The sequence below is a fragment of the Excalfactoria chinensis genome, chromosome 1 (genome assembly GCF_039878825.1).
Source record: "Excalfactoria chinensis isolate bCotChi1 chromosome 1, bCotChi1.hap2, whole genome shotgun sequence".
Lineage (NCBI taxonomy): Eukaryota > Metazoa > Chordata > Aves > Galliformes > Phasianidae > Excalfactoria > Excalfactoria chinensis.
In genome coordinates this window covers 111,269,777-111,292,159 of record NC_092825.1, presented here as the reverse complement: position 1 = coordinate 111,292,159, position 22,383 = coordinate 111,269,777, and the positions used below count along the sequence as shown (strand labels likewise).

The window sequence follows — 22,383 nt, the reverse complement described above, 5'->3', positions numbered from 1 at the left end:
AAGGTTCAGCAGAGAAGAAAAAAGGGAAACGTTTCTTCTTTTTGAAAAATCAAATTAAACAGAAATGTCTACTTATAGGAAGTTAGGAAACTTCTTTCCTAATGCTTTTTAGTTCTGTTATTTATTTATTTATTCTTGTGTCTTCTTAATGTCTCTGACATGCGCCCCTGGAAGAGAGCAAAGCTCTCTGGAGAGGTTGTCTGGGCAGCAGGTAGGGGTTTCAGTGCCTCCCAACACGGAGTCCCCAGTCACTAAGACAATGCCAGGCAATGGTATCCGGCAGCTGCATGCTGCTAGGGATTCTCCCTCACAAGCTGAGTTGAATCCCTGCTTGGTCACAGAACATGTCCACCCTGGAGCCAAGTGCCTCACAAAGCCATGCTGTGTTCTGGGGCCTGCAAGGCTCCCCTGCTTGCTGTGAGGTGGCACTCCTTGGTGTGATGTCACAGCTGTTGTGACAGCAGTGGGAGCGGTGGCTCAGTCTCTTGTGGGACCCGCAGGGAGAGGACCAGAGAGAGCTTTGTGCCTATCTGGAGATTTCCTGCAGTGATGGAGCGGCTGAGAGCCTTTCGAGGTGAGGTCCCTCCACTTCTCCAGACACAGTGATGCTGCCTGAGCACGTGTGTGCCACCAATGTCTGTTTAGGATGTTTTTTAGTGATGTTTAGCATCACTGTCCTTGATCTGCTGAATGCAGCCGCCCACTGTAGTTTCCCCAGCACCCCAGCAAGGGGAAGGCTCTTTCTCCCATCTCCCAGCTGACCACACACGTGCCAGAACAGCTCACCCCACGCTGTGGGACTGAGGAGCGTTCCTCTCAGAGCTGGCTGGATGCTTGGCCCTGGCTCCAAGCAACACCAGCAGCAGCTTCTGTGCTCTTTCAGGTCTCTTCGCCTGTGTGGGCTGCATGCCCAGATGTATGCGTCGCAGGGAGGCGAGCCCTCTTCCTTCCTGTGGCGTGACTTTGCTGCTGCAGCGCCTGCAAGACCAGGAGGTGAGCTGGGGGCATCCAACCATCAATCCTTGCCCTGTCCCAGTGGTCCCGTGGTTGCCAGGCCCCAGAAGCACACTGGTGTATTGCTGGGTGGCAGCGGGCAAAGTGAGTGTGACTGATCCCTGTCCCCAGGGTGACCGAGCTCAGGTTTACTACGAGCTCGAGAGCGTCTTGTGGGAAGACGACGACGGCCGCCCACCATGCGGAGTGGTGAACCGGCTGCTGGCAGAGGTGTCCCAGGACCTGACAGCAGCCCAGGTGAGGGGTCACTCCCAAAGGCAAAGGGAGCCACCTGCCCACACTGGTGTTCTGCTGGCAGATAGTGGTGGCTTAGCCCTCCCAAGGGAAGGTCTCAGGCAGCCTCCTGTGCTGTGTGTCACCAGTGACTCTTTTTCAGGGAGTGACAGACAGCGTGAGGACGGCTGCCAGCAACGTCCTGGTGGCTCTGGCCCGGATGCACTTCAGCTTGGTGATGGCCGAGCTCCAGGGACACCTGAAGGCAACAGGGGAGATGTCCAAGGAGTTTGTGCTCATCACCCTGAGCAAACTGTTCAGTAGCTATGGTAGAGTCCCCTCAGCCTCCTGACATCAATGATAACTGGGGAAAGGGGTCATTCCCCTCTACATGTAATCTGTGTTGAGCTGGGAGATGCAGTGCTGCAGCTGCTTCTCCCTCACTGCTGAGTCTCTGACCCTGGATCTCTCCTTCCTCTCTGCAGCTACACAGTGCATCCCCTTCATGCGGCTGACGCTGGCTGGCCTGCGCAGTGTGGTGGACCAGGTGAAGAGCGGCCGGACCCTGTCCATCGTTTGTACTGGTGAGTGCCAGCAGCAGAGCAGGGGGGCTCAGGACAGCTGTTGCATCTCACCCTGCTGCAGAGTCTCTGGGACTCCCCTTTATCTTACGTTTTGTTGTTGTTGTTGTTGTTGTTTTTTAAATTATTATTATTATTTCTATTTTATTTTATTTTATTATTAAATTTATTTTTAATTAATTATGCATTTTTTGTTTGTTCGATTTATTTTGTTTTTTCAGTTGTGAAACAGTGGTCTGAAGGAGTCAAGGTTCACTTGTCCTCTGCAAAGCAATGCCCTTGGCCTGCCATGGAGAAAGAGCAGATCTGTGAGAATCTTTACCAGCTCTTCTGCTCTGTGCTGAGGAACTGGCAGGACTGCAAGGAAGAAAAGGTGAGCTCTGCTGCATTCCCAGCCCGGGATGGCAATGTGGACATCCATATTGGCAGCTCTGTCTGTGCCCAGCAGGCTGAGAGCAGAGGGGTGATGAGAGGGAGTGGGCTGGCTCTGCAAAGGGCCCTGAAGTGGCTCTGTGTTTGGGGCTGGATCTCCCTGCCAGGGAGCAGCTGCATGTCACAGCATTGTGGCAGGGAGAGCTGGGGATGAGGGTGTGGGGAAAACCTGCGTGCCCTCCAGAGTGAGCCCATCTCCTGCTGGGTACAGGGATATGGGGAAAGGGAAGGGAAAGAGAAAGCTTTCTCTGTAGGAAGGGCAGACCTGATGCTGGGCCTCTGCTATCCCTTTCCAGGACAGAGAGACCATCCTCAGGGCTGTGACTGCCACGATGGATGCCCTCCTGCAAGAGGAGCTGCAGCGAGAGCGTGTCTGGGAGCAGCTCCTCTGGCTCATGCACCAGTGTCAGGAGGTCCAAGACACCTGCAGGATGGCCAAGGTGAGATGTTGTGCAGGGCTCAGCGTGGATGTGGGGCCCGTGCAAGTGCCAAGAGGGGACAGGGTCATGCAGGGAGGAGGCGAGGAGCCCTCGGGGAAAGAAGGAACAGGTGTTCAAGGGAATTCTGAGGCTTTCTAAGCTCTTCAGTCAAGGAAGGAACAATCCAGACAGGAGCCAGAAGGGAGCCAGGAGTCACTGGGGCCCATCTCCTGGGGATGGGAGTCTTTGCCACCACCAGCGTGGGGCTCGGAGTGCCTGAAGAGCTGTGTGCTAACAAGCAGGGGGACCACGTCCAGTTGCATCTGATGGGGGAGAAGAGGGCTGCCGGGTGGGAAATTCCTGCAAAGGACGCCCAAACAGGGCTCGGTTGAGAGCAGAGAGACTCTCTTGGTGCTGCTGGGAGTGGGGACAAACAAGGGCGCCTGTGTGGGAGCTTCTCCCAGCAGACACTCTATTGGGAAGCAGTGTCTCTGCTCCCAAGTGGCTAGATGTAGCTTCAGCCCTTCCTTCCTCTCCTGGTCTCTTGCAGAACCTCACTATCTTCATGGAGGCCTTAGAGGGCATTGAGATTGTCATCCCCAAGGACAAGTACCTGGCCATCACCAGTGCCATGTTCTACCAGGTAAGGGGAGCCTATCCTTGTGCCCACAGCAGTTTCCCTCTTGGCCAAGTCTCAGGAAGACTGCAGAGCTCCGAGCCTCTGACAGCTGCTCAGCCTTAGCTGTTGGATGCCTGTGGTTGCTCCAGAGCAGTGTGTTTGCCCCCGAGGATGCTGTGGAGCAAGCTGAGTTTTGTCTGTATGATGTCCTGTGCCTGAGAGTGCTAAGGGTGACAAGAGCTGGCAGTAGTTTCTTTTCCGTCCTCAATGCTGATGCAATTTCCTCAAATGGACCTTGTTCCCACAGCTTTCTGCCAACACCAAGCAGCACAGCGAGGCTGATAGAGCGGAGCTAACCCACTGCATCCTGCTGCAGGGTAAGGAGAGGAGCTTTGGCGATGTTTGGTGGTGCCCTGGCCAAAACCTCTCTCACAAACCCAGAAATGGGTGCGAGTTTCTTGCTAACACAGAGCGGGATTTTCTCCCTGCAGCCCAGATCTGCCCAGAGGAAACAGTCCTGTTTCTTCAGTCGCAGCTAGGCACTGAGAAGGAGGATGAATGCGTGGCAGCCCTGGGCTTGCTCGGTGCTCTGGCTCGCTCTGATGGTTAGTACCACGGGTCGGGACTTCCAGAGGTCCCTTTTGCCATCTGGGTTGTACCTCCACGCATGCTTTTGCATATCTCTTGCAGAGCCCGTTATGGTAGCGAAGCTGCCCCAGGTTGCAGAGGCTGTGCAGTGTCTGAGCAGTGATCTCAGGACCCGGGTGAGCTGGTGTGGGAAAGCGCTATCGGGGTGGTGATACTGCTGCCAACGTGGGCAGGGCTGGGGTGACCAGAGAGGTCCTGGAGCACAGACTACATGGTTGTGATGTGATGGCTCCTGTGGGGGGAGCAGGGAGAGGGGAGCAGGCAGGTCCCTGCACAGCCTGGTGCTAAGGCCTGGCCCTCACCTCAGGGACCAAGGCTCTTGTTTCTGCTCATGCCCGAAGGGCTGCTGCAATGAGCAGGTGGCTTCCCTTTGCCATCTGACCAGGAAAATCACACCCAAAATTGATCCCTGGCAGGTGAGGAGGGCCATTCTGCTTTTCATCAAGGATGTGCTCAGCGTTAATGCCTGGAGCTGCTCAGCTTTGGATGTAGTGGGGCACATCTTCAGTGAGTTCAGCCGCACCACAGAAAGAAGGGTAAGGACAGTGGGCAGCATCTTCTTTTGGAAGACCCGTGCTGCTCAGAGGCTGGCACAGAAACACCAGTGGGGCCACACCTGAGCCTATGAGAGGCTCCTGAGAACGGAACGTAACTGGCGTTTCAATAACACTGTTGTGCAGGCAGCCGGAGACCTTTCTGCCCAGGAAGCCCAGGAAGAAGGAGATCTCCAAGGGCTGTGCATGGACATCCTGGGATCACTGGATGTCTCTGTGAGTGGGATGTCCAAAGTAAGTCGCACCCTGCTACATTGCCGTCCCTTGCCTTTGCACCACGTGTTCCTCGTCTCATTACAACAGCCCTGGTCTGTCCTCCAACGTGCTCTGAAGCACACAAGAAATTCACAGAGTCCTCTTCATCTCTGAGCAGAGGCAGGAATGCTGACGTGCTCAACTGCCTCATTCCCTCCAGCTCCTGTGGCCGCGGCTGCTGCTGTATGTGGTGCCAGCCCAGTACACCGGCATGCTGATCCCGGTCTCCCGCTGCGTCCAAGCCCTGGCTGAGAGAGGGGACCTGACGGTGCAGGAGGCAGAAGAACTGGATCCCCACTTTGTCAACTCCATGTTTCAAGGTAGGAGCAGAAACTCCCCCAGTAAGCTCTACTGACCTGTGTTAGCACCCAGAAGGGATAGCGGAGGTACATGAGACAGTACAAGGAGTGTCTTGGCATCTCACTCAGCGCTTCTTTCTCCTCGCAGGTCCACTGCTGACTCCCCAGACAATGCTGGCACGCCTGTTGGTGAGTAGATGCTTCAGAGCCTGGTGCCATGACCCATGAGGAGGAAGCAGCTTGGACATGGGCAAAGCTGTTGGATGCTCCTTGCCCGCCGGGGCTGAGCCAAGCTGCTTCCCTTGTTGGGGAAGCCACTGCTCTTCTCTCCCACTGTAGTTGTGACCTTGCTTCTTCTTGATCTCATACAGGTGGTTGCAGGGAGTCCTTTTGCAGGCAGCAAACTGCAAGCTGCTGCCTTGCTGCTCATGCGAAACCTCCACAGCAGGATCCACAGAGCTGTGGGGGCCGTGTGGGCTGCTGAGATCCCCCTGCTGCTGCAGTGCCTTGAAGGTAAAGTGCTGGCGGGAGAGGAGGAAGCAGGGAGGGAGGTGGAGTGAAAATGCAGCTCAGCATTGTGGCAGAGGGAAAGCACTGCCTGCAGCACAGTACTTGCTCTGCTGCTGTTCCCATTCCAGGGAGACTCGGGGACATTTCTTCCCAGGAATCTGCCCGTTCAAGAACACAGACGGGCCCTTCATGTCCCCTGAGACAGCAGTCTTGGAGCAGTTAGTTCTGTGTTCCTGCGGGGACAGTGTTTGTAGGGAGGGATGGGTCACTGTGGAAGGGGTGCAGGTCCCAGCTTAGCAGTGTTGAGTGCCCAGGCCAAGTGTGGTTTGCAACAGCTCTTCTTCTGTGGCTTGATCCCAATCAAAGGTCTTTTGCTTCCTGTTGCTGTGCAGGGAAAGATGAGAGCGTCCCGGACTCTGAGGAGTGGGAGTGCCGTCTGCTGAAGGTAGAGCATTGCTGGGAGGCCCGGTGCAGAGAAGTGCTTGCCTGCCTCCAGGAGCCCTGCTCCTACATGAGCCCCCACTGGACAGGAACAGCCTCTCAAAGACTGCTGTGGAGCAGCTGCATGCCTTTGCAGTGCTGCCTCTGTCCCAAGCCCAAGAAGGGTCTCATGAGAAGAGAGGCAGGCAGCTTTAATGGGAGGGAAAGCTGGGGGCAGCTGGGAGAAGGACTGTTCATCCAGGCAGCTCTCCCCAGAAGGCTGCGGCAACTTGAGAATGAGGGAAGAGGCAAAGAGCAAGGGATCATTGGCTTCTCCTGTTCTCCAACAGCTCCTGAGGGCATCGCTAGAGACCATGGAGGATGAGGCCTGGGCTGAGGCCCTGAGCTGTGAGCTGAGCCGGTGGCTGAGCAACTCTCCCAGCAGCTCTGGAGAAAAGGTGGGTTCACCCAGCTCTACCCAGCAGGGCACCGGCAGGTACTGAGCTGCTCTCAGTACTCGCAGGGAGTGTGGGTCCTTCCCACCTGGCCCTCTGCCATCAGGTAAGGCTGCTGCCACATCTCAGCTTCTTCCTTCCCTTCCCATGCAGCCTTTCCTGTACAAGGCTCTGGGGACAGTGCTGGGAGTTTGTAAGAGAGTCCTCCACATCCGAGAGAAGCTTCTAAAGCATCTGATAGAAGCAAACGCAGAGAAGCCATCTGAGGCCCAGGTGAGCCCTCTTTCCATCCATCTTTGGCCCTGGTCTGTCAGTGGGGCAGAGGGCTTCTCCTGTCTCTGCTCTGGGCCTTTCAATGTCCTCACTGCTGCCACTTCCCTCAGGCGAGGACTGGCCCAATTACTGTGGCTGTCCGCGCCAGTAGGTTCAGGCCTGTGCCAACTGCCCCTTGTTCTTTTGTGCAGGGAATGATCTCTCTTGTCAGCCATGCTGCTGAGAGCAACTTCCACACAGTCCTGGACACAGTCACCATGTTTGCGTCCAGGCTGTACAAAGGCCGGAATGCGAAGATTTCGAGACGCAAGAAGGTGAAGCATTTTGGGTTTCCACCTTGTCCTTCTTCCATCTTATTTACACAGCAGCTCCTGCCTTGGGAGCCCAGGTGCATCGTGTGGCACTGGGGGCTGTTGAGTGACTATCTCAAGGCATTTCTCCCCACACAGATGGAGCTGAAGAGCACAAGAGCTCATGCCACACGCAGCGCTCTCATGCTTGCCTACGGCAGTTTAGCACTGCGAGCCTCCAAGGAACAACTGCTCGCCCACCTGGAGGGAGACATTGCGGGCAACATCCTGCTGCTCTACAGCTGCAGCTGCCGGGTGAGAGCTTGGGGTTTGCCAGGGTGTCAGAGAATCCACTGCAGCCCCTCCATGAAGGGGGGATGCTGAGATGGGTCTTCTCTTTCCAAAGGTCCCTCGGGGAATGGTTTATGCCCAGATGAAGACCCAAGCCCTTCTGTTAGAGTTGCCCTCATGTGTTCCCCTTGCAGCCCTCGGCCCTTCCCGCAGTTCAAAGAATATTCTTCTCTCTTGGGCCTCAGGTCTTGCAGAACAGGCTCGCGCTGGTGCAGAGCATCACCGACTTCAGCTCTGCCTTCCAAGCTGTGGGTGATTCTGCATGCTTTAACCCTTCCTTGAAGGGCAAGCTGCTAGAGATCCTCATGGTGAGTGCTTAGAGCCAGGGTTGTCTGCAGCAGAGTACTGGGCTGTAGCACAAGGCTCGCTTCCCTGGAGGCACAGAGGTCTCCCTCAGCCTCCATGTCTCCAGCTGGTGGGGACCTTGGGTGCTGGCAGGCAGAGACTGGGCAGCAGCGGTCTAGGTGCACCAGTTGTGGAGCTGCTGCATCCTGCAGTGCTTCCGTGGGTAATGTGGGATTGATGGGGCTGGTGTGTGGCTGTTGTGTCTGTCTCTGGGCCGGGTGGAAGAGCTCTCGTGTGCCACTTACCACTTTGACAGTGTCTCTCTGGGACTTTCAGGACTTGCTGAAGAAGTATTGCTTGGGCAGCCCTGTCTCCCCAGTGCCCCTCAAGGTGATTCTGGCCCTGGAGCAGTTGAGGTAAGGGTGGGAGCCTCTGGGGTTGCAAGGCAGGATTGGTGGTCATCTGTTTGGGTAGCTCCTGGAGGTCTGCAGGGGGCAGGGGGTGAGGAGCCGCATCTTCAGGAGAGTGGGCTGTGCTGTTGTGCCCAGCAAAGCTGAGGTTCTGGGCAGGGAGAAAAGCCCAGATGCTCCTGTCCCCTGGCAGGGAAGAGAAGGGAGACCCGGGGTCTCCTTTCCTTTGGAGAGGGAGGTGGTTCACTGCTGCTGGAGAGGAGGTGGGTGTTGCTGGAACTAAAAACAGAGCTCAGCAGCACAGGGTAGGGCTGTTGGCTTTGCAGCTGTCTGTTAGGAGAAACTGATGTTGTCTGAACCAGTCTGGAGAGCACTGGTAAAGGCTCTTTATGCTTTCTCTTCCTTTTTTCCTCCTGTCAGCAAGCTGAAGCCCTTTTTAGGAAGAAAGGAAATGTATGAATTGTTGGTTCTGTGCTGCAAGAACATTGTGACGCACCCTTCAGCGGAGATGATGCTGAAGATCAGGAAGTCACAGCAAGCAGCTCCGTACCTGCAGGTAACCTGCCTTATCTTTTCCGGCCACCTCTCAGTCAGAAACCTACCTCAGCACACACGACCCATGCTCTGGCAGCAGCCGTGATGCCACACCTCAATCCCTTCTTCTGCTTTCAGCTTCAGCAAACATCGTTGAAAGCTCTGGGCCGGCTCATGGTGGTTCTGCTGGAGACAGAGTCCAGCCGTGGCTTCTTCCAGAACATAGTCCGTGTGAGTACTTGTGGGACAAGGAATATATGATACCTGTTGATAGTAGGGACAGAGATCTGGTGACTGAGTTTACTGTGAGAGGGGGAGAAATCTCCTGCTGACGTGCCAGCTCGCTGCGAGCTCATAAATGGGCAGAGAAATGGGCCCTGCAGGGGGAAAGGCACAAGGGGGGCCACGTGGAACCACAGGGCAGGCCCTGATGGAAAGTACCGGGAAAGGTGGGACAGAGAGAGGGTTGGCAGGAAAGGAAAGACATCCACAGTGAGACAGATGATCTGCCTTAGGTCTTGCAGAGAGCAATGACTTCAGAGAATGTGTGGGAGCGCAAGAGAGCCCTGCAGACCTGCTCCACGATGCTGGCTGCTTGTGAAGAGGTTCAGGTGAGTAAAGAGCCCCTCTGCATGCCCCTGGCTCCCTCCCCGGTGCCCCTGAGTTGGAAGGCGAGTTCAACCCAGCTGTGCATTCTGTGTCACCCACCGCATGGGAAAGCACAGGCAGGAGAAGCTAGGGAGAGCTGGGGCTGCCTACAACGTGTTTCCTGCCTTTTACTCCTGCAGAGAGGAGATGCCTGCAAGCACTTTGGCACCTTGGTAGGATTGCTGGCACCTCTAACATGTGACCCCATGCCCACATCCCGTCAGTTGGCCGTTACCTGTCTGAGCTCCCTTCTCCGCATCCAAGGTGAGTAGAGCAGGCATGCGCCAGCCCTCTGCTCTCCTTCACCGCACTACCAGAGTCCCACGGGCTGGGGCCCTGTTTACACGGGAGAGAGGCAGAGTGCGCAGCCCTCTTCTTGTCCTTGCCCTGTCCTGTCTATCCTCTGTGGAAAGAGGTTCCGTTTCCAGAAGCACGACTTTCCTTTTTTCCCTGGGCTCTTTCCAGACAAGGTGACCTACACAGTCATCAAGACGGGAGAAATCGGGAGCCTGTGTGAGGGGCTGAATGACTGCAGCACCACCTCTCAGCTCCAGACCTCGTCCAAAATTGCAAGAGTAAGTGGACCCAAAAAGGGGTGATGCGATCTCAATGTGTAGGCTTCTGCATGTCCCTCCGCTTCCCCCGCCTCTCACACCACTTCCAGAAGGAGCTGTCACCCTGAGATCACTTTTCTCAGCAAGTAGCAGGAGGCTCTGAGCTATGTCTGGCCTTCAGGTGCCCAGCGCAAGGAGCTGATTCCATGACATGAATGTGTGTGCGTGTGGCTGTGCATGTGAGTGTGTGCACGTGTATGACCGTGGCTGCTGGGGGTAGACTTTGCATATAAGCAAACACCATGGGTGGAGAAGCTGAGAGAAGGCTCAACCACTGTAGGTATGAATAGCAGGGTAAGGACAGCAGGAGCGTTGTGATGGCCACTTGAATGACCGGCAAGCTGCTGCACTGAGAATGCTCTCAAGACCGCTTTATGTTTTGAAGAGCTGCTGCAGATCAGTGATGTGATCTCTCCTGCTTCTCATCTCTCCGCAGATCGTGTGCAGAAACTTCCCTCTGGAACACACCATAGACTTCATGATGGCCATCAAGGACACCTTCCAGAAGGCCAAAGGAACGCGTGTGCGTGCTGCTGGGAAGTGGCTGATCACCTTTCTGCAGCTGAATGTAAAGGACATCCATCGGGATGTAAGTGACTTTCTTCCATGTGCCTTGGACTCTTTCTGGCTGTTGCATTACACCTTGTGCTGTTTGCCTCTTGTGCTAAAGAAGCACAGCCTGAGTGCAGAGCCAGGGTTTGGACAGGGTGGCTGGCCTGAAATGTAGGCTTAGGCCTTGGCAGCATGTCAAGGGAACAGGCACTGCTCATGTGCTGAATGTCCATGGCTAGGTCAAGGATGCAGCAAGTCGTTCTTTCTCGCCTTCTTCTTTCAGACGCTGCTGATCCTCTATATTCTGCGCAGCTGCACGTTGTCCTTGCAGCAGAGCACGTTCATGCCCTTCATATTCCGGGCGGTGGTCATCCTCACTCGCTGTAATGCAGAGGCCACAGTTGGCAGCTTCTCCCGGCTGCCTGAGTCGACGGACAGGTATTGTCACTCCTGCCCTTGCTGTTGCTGCGCTCTCAGTTGTAGCTTGCCTCTGTCAGAGGGATCCAGGGAAACAGCAGCTTTTCTTTTTCTTCTCAAAGTCTGTTTGAGGTGAAATTTACTCAGTCACAACTTGAGACTCTCTTTTTTTCCAGTGAGACATGGAGGAGAATAAGAAATTTTTGTCTTCAACGGTGGAGCCGGTAGAAGAGAATGGAAGGGAAGGGGAAGAGAAGGGAAGGGAAGGGAAAGAGAAGGGAAGGAAATGGGAAGAGAAGCGAAGCTAAAAAAATAGAAGAGAAGCGAAGCTAAGAGAAGCGAAGCGAAGCGAAGCGGAGAGAAGCGAAGAGAAGCAAAGGGAACCGAAGAGAAGAGTAGAGAAGCGAAGGGAAGTGAAGAGAAGAGAAGCGAAGCGAAGCGAAGCGAAGGGAAGGGAAGGGAAGGGAAGGGAAGGGAAGGGAAGGGAAGGGAAGGGAAGGGAAGGGAAGGGAAGGGAAGGGAAGGGAAGGGAAGAGGGAAGGGAAGAGGGAAGGGAAGGGAAGGGAAGGGAAGGGAAGGGAAGGGAAGGGAAGGGAAGGGAAGGGAAGGGAAGGGAAGGGAAGGGAAGGGAAGGGAAGGGAAGGGAAGGGAAGGGAAGGGAAGGGAAGGGAAGGGAAGGGAAGGGAAGGGAAGAGATGGGAAGAGAAGGGAAGAGAAGGGAAGAGAAGGGAAGAGAAGGGAAGCGGAGAACAGAACGGGAGAGAAGAGAGAGGAGGGAAGGGGGAAGGAGGGGAGAGGGAGGGGTGAGGAAGGGGAGAAGGACAGGAGTGGAAGGGAGAGGGAAAAAAAACAGAAGGTAAAACAGAAGAGGAGAGGAGAAGAGAGGGGAGGAGAGGAGGGGAGAGGAGGGGAGGGGAGAAGAAGGGAGGGGATCAATCTCCCTGCCTTAGCAGGAACCCCTAGGATAGGTCGCACAGAAATTCGTCCTGGCAGGTTTTGAATTTCTCCAGAGCAGGAGACCCCACAACCTTTCTGGGCAGCCTATTCTGATGTTCGGTTACCCTCGCCATGAAGAAGCTTTTTCTCATATTCCTGTGGAACCTCCTATGTTCCAGCTTGTACCCATTTCCTCTTGTCCCATCACTGGATGTCGTTGAGAAGAGCCTGGCTCCATCCTCTTGACACAGAACCTGTACAGATTTGTAAACGTTCATGAGGTCACCTCTCAGTCTTGTCTTCTCCAAGCTAAGGAGACCCAGATCCTTCAGCCTTTCCTCGTAAGGGAGATGCTCCAGTCACTTTGTCATCTTTGTGTCTCTGCACTGGACTCTCTGAAGAAGTTCCCTTGAATGGAGGAGCCCAGAACTGGACACAGTACTCCAGATGTGATCTCACCAGGGCAGAGTAGAGGGGGAGGAGTACCTCTTTTGACCTCCTAACTGCACCCCTTCTAGTACACCCCAGGATGCCATTGGCCTTCTTGGCTACAAGGGCAAAGAGCTGGCTCATGGTCACCTTGTTGTTCACCAGGACCTCCAGGCCCCTTTCCCTTACGCCATTCTCCAACAGGTCAGTACCCAACCTATACTGGTACTTGGAATTATTCTTGCCCAGATAAAAGACTCTATGCTTGCCTTGCTATAGTTCATTAAATTTCCCCCTGCCCAGCTCTCCAGACTGTCTTGGTCTTGCTGGGTGGCAGCACAGCTTTCTAATGTGTCAACCAGTCCTCCCAGTCTTGTGTTCTCCCAGTCTTGTGCTGACCATTCACTCTATTCCCTCATCCAAGTCATTGATGAATATATAGAATAGCACTGGTCCCAGTACTGATCCCTGAGTGACTCCGCTAGATACACTTCTCCAGCTAGACTCACTCTGTCCCACTGACTGCAACTTATTGACATCTTCCCTTCAGCCAGTTCCCAGTCCACCTCACAGCTTGATCATCCAGACCACACTTTCAGTTAGCTGCAAGGTTGCTCTCTTGTTTCACAAGACTTACCAAAGATGGTGGAGAGTGGACTAGCAGTGACTTCTGCCAGCTCCCTCAGCACCTGCAGGTGCATCTCATCAGGACCCGTGTATTTATGGGTGTCTAGATTGCTTAACTGGTCATTTGCCTCATCAGCTGAGGCAAACTCCTTGATCCTGATTTCCTCTGCAGCCTCAGGGGTACAGGGCTCCTCAGGACAGCCTCAAGACTGCCTCTGTTATCTATTGTCCATCGCAGTTTGCATATCTGTTGGTTTAATTTTTCCATTTCCTGACTTTATCTTTTATGTTGAACAGCTGTTCACTGGAGAAGTCTCTTGACAAATCATACAGCCTTTAATTGTATATTACGATGGACAAATGACAAAATGCTTATACATGAAGCAATATTCAACTTCTTCTTGTACTGTGACAAGCGCTGCTGAGATGGAATTTCTAAAAGTGCTGCTAAAGAAATGTTCCACCTAGTCTCCTGTAATGTATTTAATGAGATGCTGAAATTCTACTGTTATCCAAGTGACCAGCAGCTCATTCTCTTCCACGCCAAACTGTTTGCACAGTGAATTCCTAGAAAGGAGACAAAATCTAACATTCACCAACAGAAATACTTCTAATGTGAACTAATTTTTTCTTTTTTTTTTTAATATCTCTGTGACAGCTTCACAAGTGCTCTTAAGATGATTTACCTGTAAACGAGGTGTAAAACTGTCTTCACTTAGAAAAAACTTAGTTACGATTATTTCTACTAGCCAGATGGGATTCGCCAGTATCTCTTGTCTATGTGTAGAACATTAGTAATATATTTTGATGCAGTTAATTTCTTTTCCTCATTTATTTAGACTGAAGTCTCAAACACAGTGGGCCACCCTCAGAAATATGGTCTGCTCCAGAAAATCTGCAGAATGGCACAAGGAAAACTCTACATATAAAATGATAGGCTTTTCCTTCCAGTAAAATTCTCACAGTTGAAGCTTATTGTTCCCTAACATACTTTTAGTTACAGTATCCTAAATTAAAAACACCAATCCTTTTACTTTTTAAGGAGGAAAAGCTTATCAGGTTATTTTCCACACAATCCTATTTTCTATCCTCTCTGAGAAAGCGAGAGAGGAAAAAAAAAGGCCTTATGAGTGTAAAACTACCTTATAAATAAATAAAAAATAAAAGCAGCTGAAGTTTCAATACAGTTAATTCTAGTGAAGACAATCACCAGGTACTGTCTTATCAATTTCAGAACTGTGCATTGTGACTTCCAAACAGACAACAAAGCCTGGAGTGTGAGGAAGATATGAAAATACGTTGGAAAGAGGCAAATGTTACAGAAGAAAAATTTGTGAAGGGTATAGTCCATAGAGGTTGAAATAAAAGCTATGCAAATACTATGCATGCCTGCAGATAGCAGTTAATGCAGAATCCTTCAAATGGCGCATTAGGGATTAGCAAAATCTGAATTAAGAGTATTGGAAGACAGACTCATACAGAACTCCATCAAAGGTCATTTTGTAGTTAACAATGACATTTAGAAAACACGAATATATAATCTTTATTCTTCACATGCTGTCCTTCTCATTGCAGTAGGTCCTGTTCCTCTACCACTGAACAGAAATGCTCCGATATTCTTGCAGATCATCCACGTTCCCTTCTGTGCCCTCTCACTCCTCTGAAGTCTCCTCTGCTCTGTAGTCACCAGCTGAGCAAGAAGACCTCCAGGTTAGGAAAGACTAGTCCTTGAACGTTCAGGAAACATAGGCAGAAATAGGTTTTTCAGCTTTGCATCCATGCCAGTAGTATAAAAGAAGATTCAGTGCTTGGATCCGCAGCTGTGCAGGCAAAAGCCTGTGCACTAGAGTCTCCCAGAGCAGACAAACATAGAGCATAGCTGCTGCACTGCACCAACAGTCTGATTACGGAAGCTGGAAAAATAGAAGAGGGAGCAGAGAAAGCATTACTGCAGAACAAAGTGATGAATGGAGCAATATCTGGTAACACTGACTGCTTACCAAAGAATTTTTTTGGTAGCTTTCTGCCTGGCCATTGCTTGTCTAAAGGAGGAATGCCACCAAGACTGAGGAGGACACTCAGACTTGTGTGGTACTTCATGTATTTATTCTCTGAGCATTGTATAAAATCTTGAGTGCTAGTCTTTCCTAACAGTAAGGAGCACAATGCATTTATCCAGTGAGCATTCCTGCTCTGGAGAGTAAACATAATGATCCATAACATATAAACATAAGCAAACATACAAAGGGATAGGGAACTTCTGTCAGCTAGAAATGTGTACATACGAATGTACATGTGTATGTGTGCTAATAGTTCTTAGTGGCTCTGCTACAGTACGGAGGGATCTTAGAATCATAGAATCATAGAATAACTCCGGTTGGAAAAGACCTCAAAGATCATCAAGACCAACTGCAGCCTAACTATAGTACCCTAGCTCTAACAACCCTCTGCTAAATCGTATCTCTGAGCACCACATCCAAATGGCTCTTAAACACATTCAGGGATGGTGACTCAACCACCTCCCTGGGGAGCCTATTCCAGTGTTTAACTACCCTTTCTGTAAAGAAGTGTTTCCTAACGTCCCACCTAAACTTACCTTGGTGCAACTTGAGGCCATTTCCCCTCATCCTGTCACCTGTCAGCAGTGAGAAGACACTTGCCCTGCTCTCTCTGTAAGCACCTTTCAGATACTGGAACAGAGCAATAAGGTCTCCCCTCAGCCTCCTTTTCCCCAGGCTAAACAACCCCAGCTCCCTCAGCCTCTCCTCATAGGGCTGATTTTTCAAGACATTCACAAGCCTCGTTGCCTGTCTCTGGACCTGCTCCAGTACCTCCATGTCCTTTTTGTACTGAGGTGCCCAAAACTGAACACAGTACTTGAGGTGAGGCCTTACCCTTATCCACTAAGTAGGTCACTAAGATAGTCTTAAAAAGTGTGAACATATAACTGTGGATGTAAATGCTCGCCCAGATCTTTTTGGAGTCATCTGTGTACTCTGAAGATCTTGGTAGCTTTCACATATTGCACAAAATTGTGCCCATTTATCTGCAACTTGAAAACCCATATTTAGGGCCCACTCTTGCTATACTTCAGCTGTCAGCAAGATTCAAATTCACAAACTTGATTTGTTCAGAGCTGTTGCACACTTGCAGGTGGCAGCATTTGGAGAATCTAACTTGTCAGGTGTACTACACATTTGAACAGCACAGAGGTTAAAGTGAAAAATGTTCTGTCCTGCTACACTTTTGACACTGAACTTCCTCAGTGCTGTTAACATCGTATCTTTGCTCCACACATGCTCTGTGGCCATCTGGGAGTGGTCCAGGAGATGGTAATGGTCCTTTGTCCTTTAACTCTGCAGTCCACGGCTGCTATTTACAGTACTTGACTTGAGCTATGTAGAAACTAGTTGTCTATTTTACCTCTCCAAACCAGATATTTAAATGGAGCATTCATTTACCACTGTTTAGTGAGGAAGATTGTCAGAGATCAGGCAGATCACTTAAGGACCTGAAGAGGCCATGACTGCTTGAAAAAATAAAAATAACAAGTCTCCTCAAAGACTGGTTGACTACTGTTTCCCCAGCCTTCAATCTAGAACATTCCATGTATAGTTACTTCTAGGCCATTTTAACACCTTATCTCCCCTGATCCTCTGTTTCTTTCTGGTAACTGAGATTTCATCTTGTCACTTTTCCTATTATACCTATTATATGGTAAGATGTTTGTTTTAGTTTTCTGCACCATGTTCGCTATAGAAGTGTCTCTCTCTATAAAAAGATATAATCATCTATTCCGCTTTCTTTATTTTGGGCTCTATAAAAATTAAAAAATGACAATGGGAGAGTTTTGTGAAGCAAACTTTTTGTGAAGCACCAAATAACTGAAATGCTGTGGAAAAAGACACTGCATAGAATTCTCTCTGTCAGATGTATCTTTAAGCTCTTACATGCCTTTTTTCCCTGACTTCCCTGACTTTCCAATGCCTTGAACTTTAATTACAAGTCACCCAATGAGCAATAGACACTTGTCAACAGTAATTATTTACTTATAGAGTGTATATATTACATATATTTGACATGCTTGTATGGAGTTTAAGTGTACATGCAAAGTGTGCTATTGATAATTTTATTCTACTACTGAAATTGCCTATAGGAGTCTTACAGTTCTGAATACCTCTAAAAGCTGTCATACAGGATGTGGAAATCAGTTGACTGAGTCACCTGGTAAATACAGCCTTGATTTCTGATTCTTCTCCAAGCCATGTCACACCTCTAGTAGCATCTTGGAGATGGACTGGGACTGATTTAATTCAGCACTGCGTAAACAAAGCACAAAAGTATATTATCTAAATTCTTGTATCCTAAGTATTTCTAAGATTTTTTTTTTTATTTTTTTTAAATATATGTTCTTCTCAATTAAATATTGTACTAAATTTTGTATTTTGATAAAATTATGCCATGGATAAATCACTCCGTGACAACTGCAGTGATTTAATTCATTGGAGAATACCATAAAAGTATACGTAAACTGAAGAAAGAATTTGAACAAGTAGGAGCAAATAGCAGGAAAATCCTGAAAAATTACTTCTAATTTTTAAACAAATGCTTCCCAAGAACTTGAAATATGAATCAATGTGAAATTATCTTGTCATCTGCTTGATAGATCTGCACAGAGGACTGAGATGTTTATGGCAGTTTTGTTTTGCAATAAATTGAGAGTGGTGGAAAAGGAATCTTTGTTGAGCCCAGATAGACTCTTGCATTCACGTATTATATTGCAGTGCTGTTAAACATGCCAAGGATGTATCTGGAAAAAATGGAAGGCGCACTCAATGTAGCACTGAGATGCCACCTTGGGTCCCATTGTGAGCATTAGCAGATAAGTGCAGTTTATCTCCTTTACAACCTAAGTTTTGAGAGCGAATGTGAATATTTCTGCACTTTGTGGTAAATGCTGTCAAAAACCTGTTTGTTGCTAATTCCCAACTCTGTTCATGTAAAAGATAGGAAAAATGTCCAGCAGAGTGCAGGTTTCCTGCTTCTTCCCAAATTCAGAATTCTTCCAATTTCAAGCATCCTCAGTCTGTGGTTCAGATATGCCTCTAAGTAAAACTACAGAAAGACAAGTAATCTTTGAACAAGAAGGCTTAAGGAAATGTTGGCAATGATGAAAACTGAAAAAAAAATACTCAACAGGTAATCTCTTCTCATCTATTTCTCAACATCTGTTCACATCAACTTATGCTGTCTTGTGTTCTGCTTTTTTGGTGATTTCTATGGACATTTTGGAGTACAAAGAAAAAATCTGCCTACCTCAAAACAGTAGAGCTACAGTGAGCAAGACTTTGGAGAAGCTTTTGTATTTCTTAGTGCAAGTGTACATATTTGATCTATATGTTTTTGCATTATCACTTTTTCTGTACTTTTTAATGACCTAGTTCAGATCCATTTATTCATAGTTACTGTGCATCTCCTTAGAAGTTTAGCCTGCATGGTATTTGAATACTTATCTGGATTTTATGAATTGGGTCTGACCAGTGGGCACATAGCATGAACCTAAAGGAAGAGAGTTTAACTGATGGAATATAACTGATGTATGGTAGTTGGACTAATGAACATTTGCACAGCAAATGCATAAGATATAAGTGACAGTTCAATTGGATTTACCTTGTGTATTCTTTGTATATATTCTTTGTGTATATGTTAATTTCCCCGAATTAAGAACAAGCCACGCTGACTTTGTCCATTGAAATGAACTGTGCACCTGTACTGCATGGTTTATAGTCCATAGTCATGCTGCTGCTGCAGAATTACAATCTTTCTATTCGTTCTATGTGCATCTTCTGACATCTGTGTACTGCATGAATTTTCTACTGCGGAACTCTTTTTTTTGTAGTCATGTTAGTGGGTGGCAAGGGAAGCACATCTTTGTGACTGGATCTTTTCAAAGATCTGTGTTTCTTGTTAAAAAAGATGAGGATGCTTACCCAGTACTATTCTCATCTTGAACAAGATTTAAGCTGTGCATAGAGAGTATAAGGCATTACAGGACATTTTATTTCCTTGCGTTGAAATTTCTGGAAAAGACCATTTAGACTAAATCTAAATTCCTAGATGTAGGAATAATCAACACTTATATGTAGACTTGCTGTATCAGCCCCTTGTTACAGAGCTATGCAGTAAAATTCAGATGACTTACACCTACAATACCTATTTATCTCCAGTAACTATATAGGAAGCTGTGCTGTGGGATAAGCTCAGAAGTGCATATGTTCTTTAAAGATATTTGGAGTTTGGTGAGAAGATAATTTGCAAATTTGGTCCATGGTCAGATCAAAGATAATCAATGCTGGTTTTGTGCAGAAGAATTTGTTTAGTTGATCATTTCTGTTTGGGTATCAGAATTATCTTGAAATGCAGGTAAGCTAAATCAAAGCTTTTGGGTACTTAGTACTTCAGATAATAATTTCACTGCTCCACTTTTACTGGGTAAATATGGAAAAGGTTCAATGGCTTTCTAAACTGTCTCATTTTTGAGTTCCTTTAAGGATCTTGACAACCAGAACTCTAAACCTTTCTTCAGCAATATCTGCAGTATTAGCAGAAGGGCTCATATTGCTGACAAAGGAGCTCTGTGAATACGAGGTTGCTGACAGAAACAACTTGTGTTTAAAATAGAAATGATTCTGTCATTATCAATTATTCTAGACAGAAAACAGGACTTCTGGAGTAAATGGAATACAGTTTCCTCTCTTTCTGCAAGAAAAAAAAATATATCTAATTTTTTATTAGAGCTAAGTTTGGAAAATGTTAAGTTTGGAAACAGTCGGCTATAAGGAATCAGTTTTGGAGTCAGGAAAGCTTAATAAAAATGAAGGGGACATCATAAAAAGGTAAAGAAAAGAAGAAAGCAAGAGTTGCTGAAAAAACTTAGCTTCAAAGGACAAGGAGTTGTTGAAACACAATAGTACCAACATTCTTAATGGTCTTTTATCTTTTCTTTTTGGACATTTTGAAGTATTTGTGTTCTCTCTCCATCTCCCCCCCAAATAATGGATTTCTTTTTTTCTTTAAATAAATATTCTAAAGTATTATATTCTTTAACTAGTAATTATAGATTTCTGTTTATCTGCCAATAGTTTCTTATCTTTCTATTGAACTTTTGGGAGCAACTGAGGACACTGACTGATTATTATTCTACCTGTAGCATTCTTTAATGGACAAATAAAATAAGCCTATAAGAAGAACCATTTGCTTCTTTGTACCTTAAAACGTGCTCCTCAGGATAGCATAGATTGTTTTTTGCTTTTTTGTTTTTTCCTTCTTTTTCCCCCTCTGCTTTTAAATCCCATGCTTCCTATTCTGAAATGTTCATTATTTCACTATTTCACCCCTACATCAGTATGCTCCCAAATACTTCATTCGCCAGGCTGAACAGTAGGCATTGCCTCTCACCCTGGTTTCTCCTTGCTCTTTTACTAATAAGGTGGAAATTCAATAGTATTATTTCATTTTTAATTTCAGTGAGGTGCCTCCATTGCAAAAAGACAATAAACCATTGTGCTAATAGTTTGAGCAGCCATTTGTCATCCATGGAGCAATTATGCTGAGAAAGATTTGACAGAATGGACCACTTTCTGTTAATAGTGCCAACACTGCTTGAAAGCAGACACTATCCACAACCCAGCCTGTCTAATGAGTATGTGTCAAAAATGATGTTTCTGAAGCAGAATCTCAGGTACTTAAGACATTCCTATTTCCTCCCCTAGACTTCTGCTTAAGGTGATGAATGAGAACCTGTCGCTCTTCTATATAATTATTGTCTAAAACAATATTTGCTGATAGCTGACTATCCTTAATATTGATTACCTGGAAAGGTCAGAATGATACCTTGGTATTTTATTAGATTTAAAAATAGAAATGGTAAAGCAAAAATGGGAAATATAAAGTAGCAGAAAGAAGATTCAACAGAATTAAGAGTGAAAGTGGGAAAAACAACAGAGATATCTCTAGAAAAAAAACTTTCCATACAGAATAATAAGAAAAATTTATAAGCTATTTATGATGTGTACATATTTTTAAGTACTAAAAGGAGTGAGACAGAAAGACAAGAGAAATCAAAACTTGCCAGCAGGAATAATAAAATAAGGTCATATTTTCACTTACATTTAGAAAATAAGTATCTTAGCAGTGGGCATAAAAAAGAGATGAAATGTGCATCAGTTGTTTCATCCAGTGGAATTGTGAAGAAATTTTGAGCTATGAGGAGTGCCACAACTATTAAAGTTAAAAAGAGAATTTCAGTCATCAGAAACATTTTCTACCCAGTGGTCAAATTGTAAGTTACCAATACTTCAGAAATGTCTTAAGACATAAACTATCTCCAGTAATTCTTCCTGGTTCATATTTTATTCTATTGTGCTTTCTACACTTCTCAAGGTTGCAAAAGGTTCAGTAGAGAGCATCACACTAAATCTCTGAGAAGATAAAGGTTTCAGGTGCTGATTTTTCTGTTGATTGCCATTCTTAAAATGTTGAATACTTCATGTCTATGTGTCTCTGACCAATACTGTCCCTAGATCTAGCTGAGATATGTTATACATAAACAAAAGGGGAACATTCTGTCCTACCACTATGACAATGAAATGCAATGTTCTCGTATTGTTCTTTAGATACTTGAATGTTAATGGGTGTAAGAGGCCCAGAAGAAAAGGTAAATATACACAGTGAGGTAAAAGAAAGACACAGGCTCTGGAAAGATACTTTTCCTACTTTATAATAGAATGTTTTTTCTATTTTTCACACCAAAACTCTTAAATCTGTGTCAGTCTTGTATCCTTTAACACCTTGGGGATCTCAGATGATGCTGTCGTTCGGGACTGTCTTCTTACACTTGTGTCAGTCTGAGTACTTAATGGTCCTCTCAAAAAACCTTATTTTTACTGTTGCAGTTATCAAAAACTCCTCATCAGATCAGAATGCAGCCATCAGCTCTACACTAGGCTAACCATGAAGACCAAGAAGATGATTCAACTCCTAGAATTCATGGCTGTTTGTATACTTAGTTGTATTAGATATAAATTACACTATAATGGAAATGAGATTCCCATTTTCACTACCAGGCAGTTGCTCCAGATTTTTATAATCATAAAGCCCTTCAATGTGCTTGATTCAACTTTTGACACTGTTGTAAACATTGACAGTGCTAGGAACTTACTGGAGAGACTTGCTTGGACTTGTTCATCCATGTCCTCCAGCAAGCTCTGAGTCAAAGACTCAACAGACCAATCTCTTACAAGAGCACAGTTAAGTTTAATATTTTGAAAGTCTTTTGTCTTAGAGGAACCTACTGAAATGAGCAGTCATTCTTGGGTATAAGTGGTTTTATATACATTTTTGGGGTAGATGATCTGCTCATATGTAGTGAGATATGTTTGCATGAATAAACGGTAAACTTCTTGGCTCAAATCAAACTTTGTACATAAAAATGAATTTGGAAACTAAGAAGCATCAGGATATGATATTTGAATTGGACTAAGTTAGGCCACTTTTTTTGAAATGATTGTGCCTTAAAGTGGTAACTCCACAAAAGTGA

General features: G+C 47.3%; 1 protein-coding gene across 1 annotated transcript; it reads left to right on the top strand.

The window, feature by feature from the left end:
• The first annotated feature begins 549 nt into the window (after positions 1-549).
• Positions 550-10,989, top strand: LOC140255448 (maestro heat-like repeat-containing protein family member 2B). The gene is given in 32 exon segments (XM_072343057.1): positions 550-574; positions 884-993; positions 1,126-1,251; positions 1,391-1,556; positions 1,713-1,811; positions 2,030-2,181; positions 2,537-2,680; positions 3,210-3,302; positions 3,586-3,655; positions 3,770-3,883; positions 3,969-4,042; positions 4,343-4,462; positions 4,607-4,714; positions 4,896-5,055; positions 5,183-5,223; positions 5,406-5,547; positions 5,937-5,989; positions 6,315-6,422; positions 6,573-6,692; positions 6,884-7,006; positions 7,142-7,297; positions 7,519-7,641; positions 7,955-8,034; positions 8,449-8,584; positions 8,701-8,793; positions 9,087-9,173; positions 9,351-9,474; positions 9,676-9,785; positions 10,261-10,413; positions 10,660-10,787; positions 10,789-10,814; positions 10,970-10,989. Coding segments are annotated over 32 exon segments (3,384 nt in total).
• Positions 10,990-22,383: the final 11,394 nt, after the last annotated feature.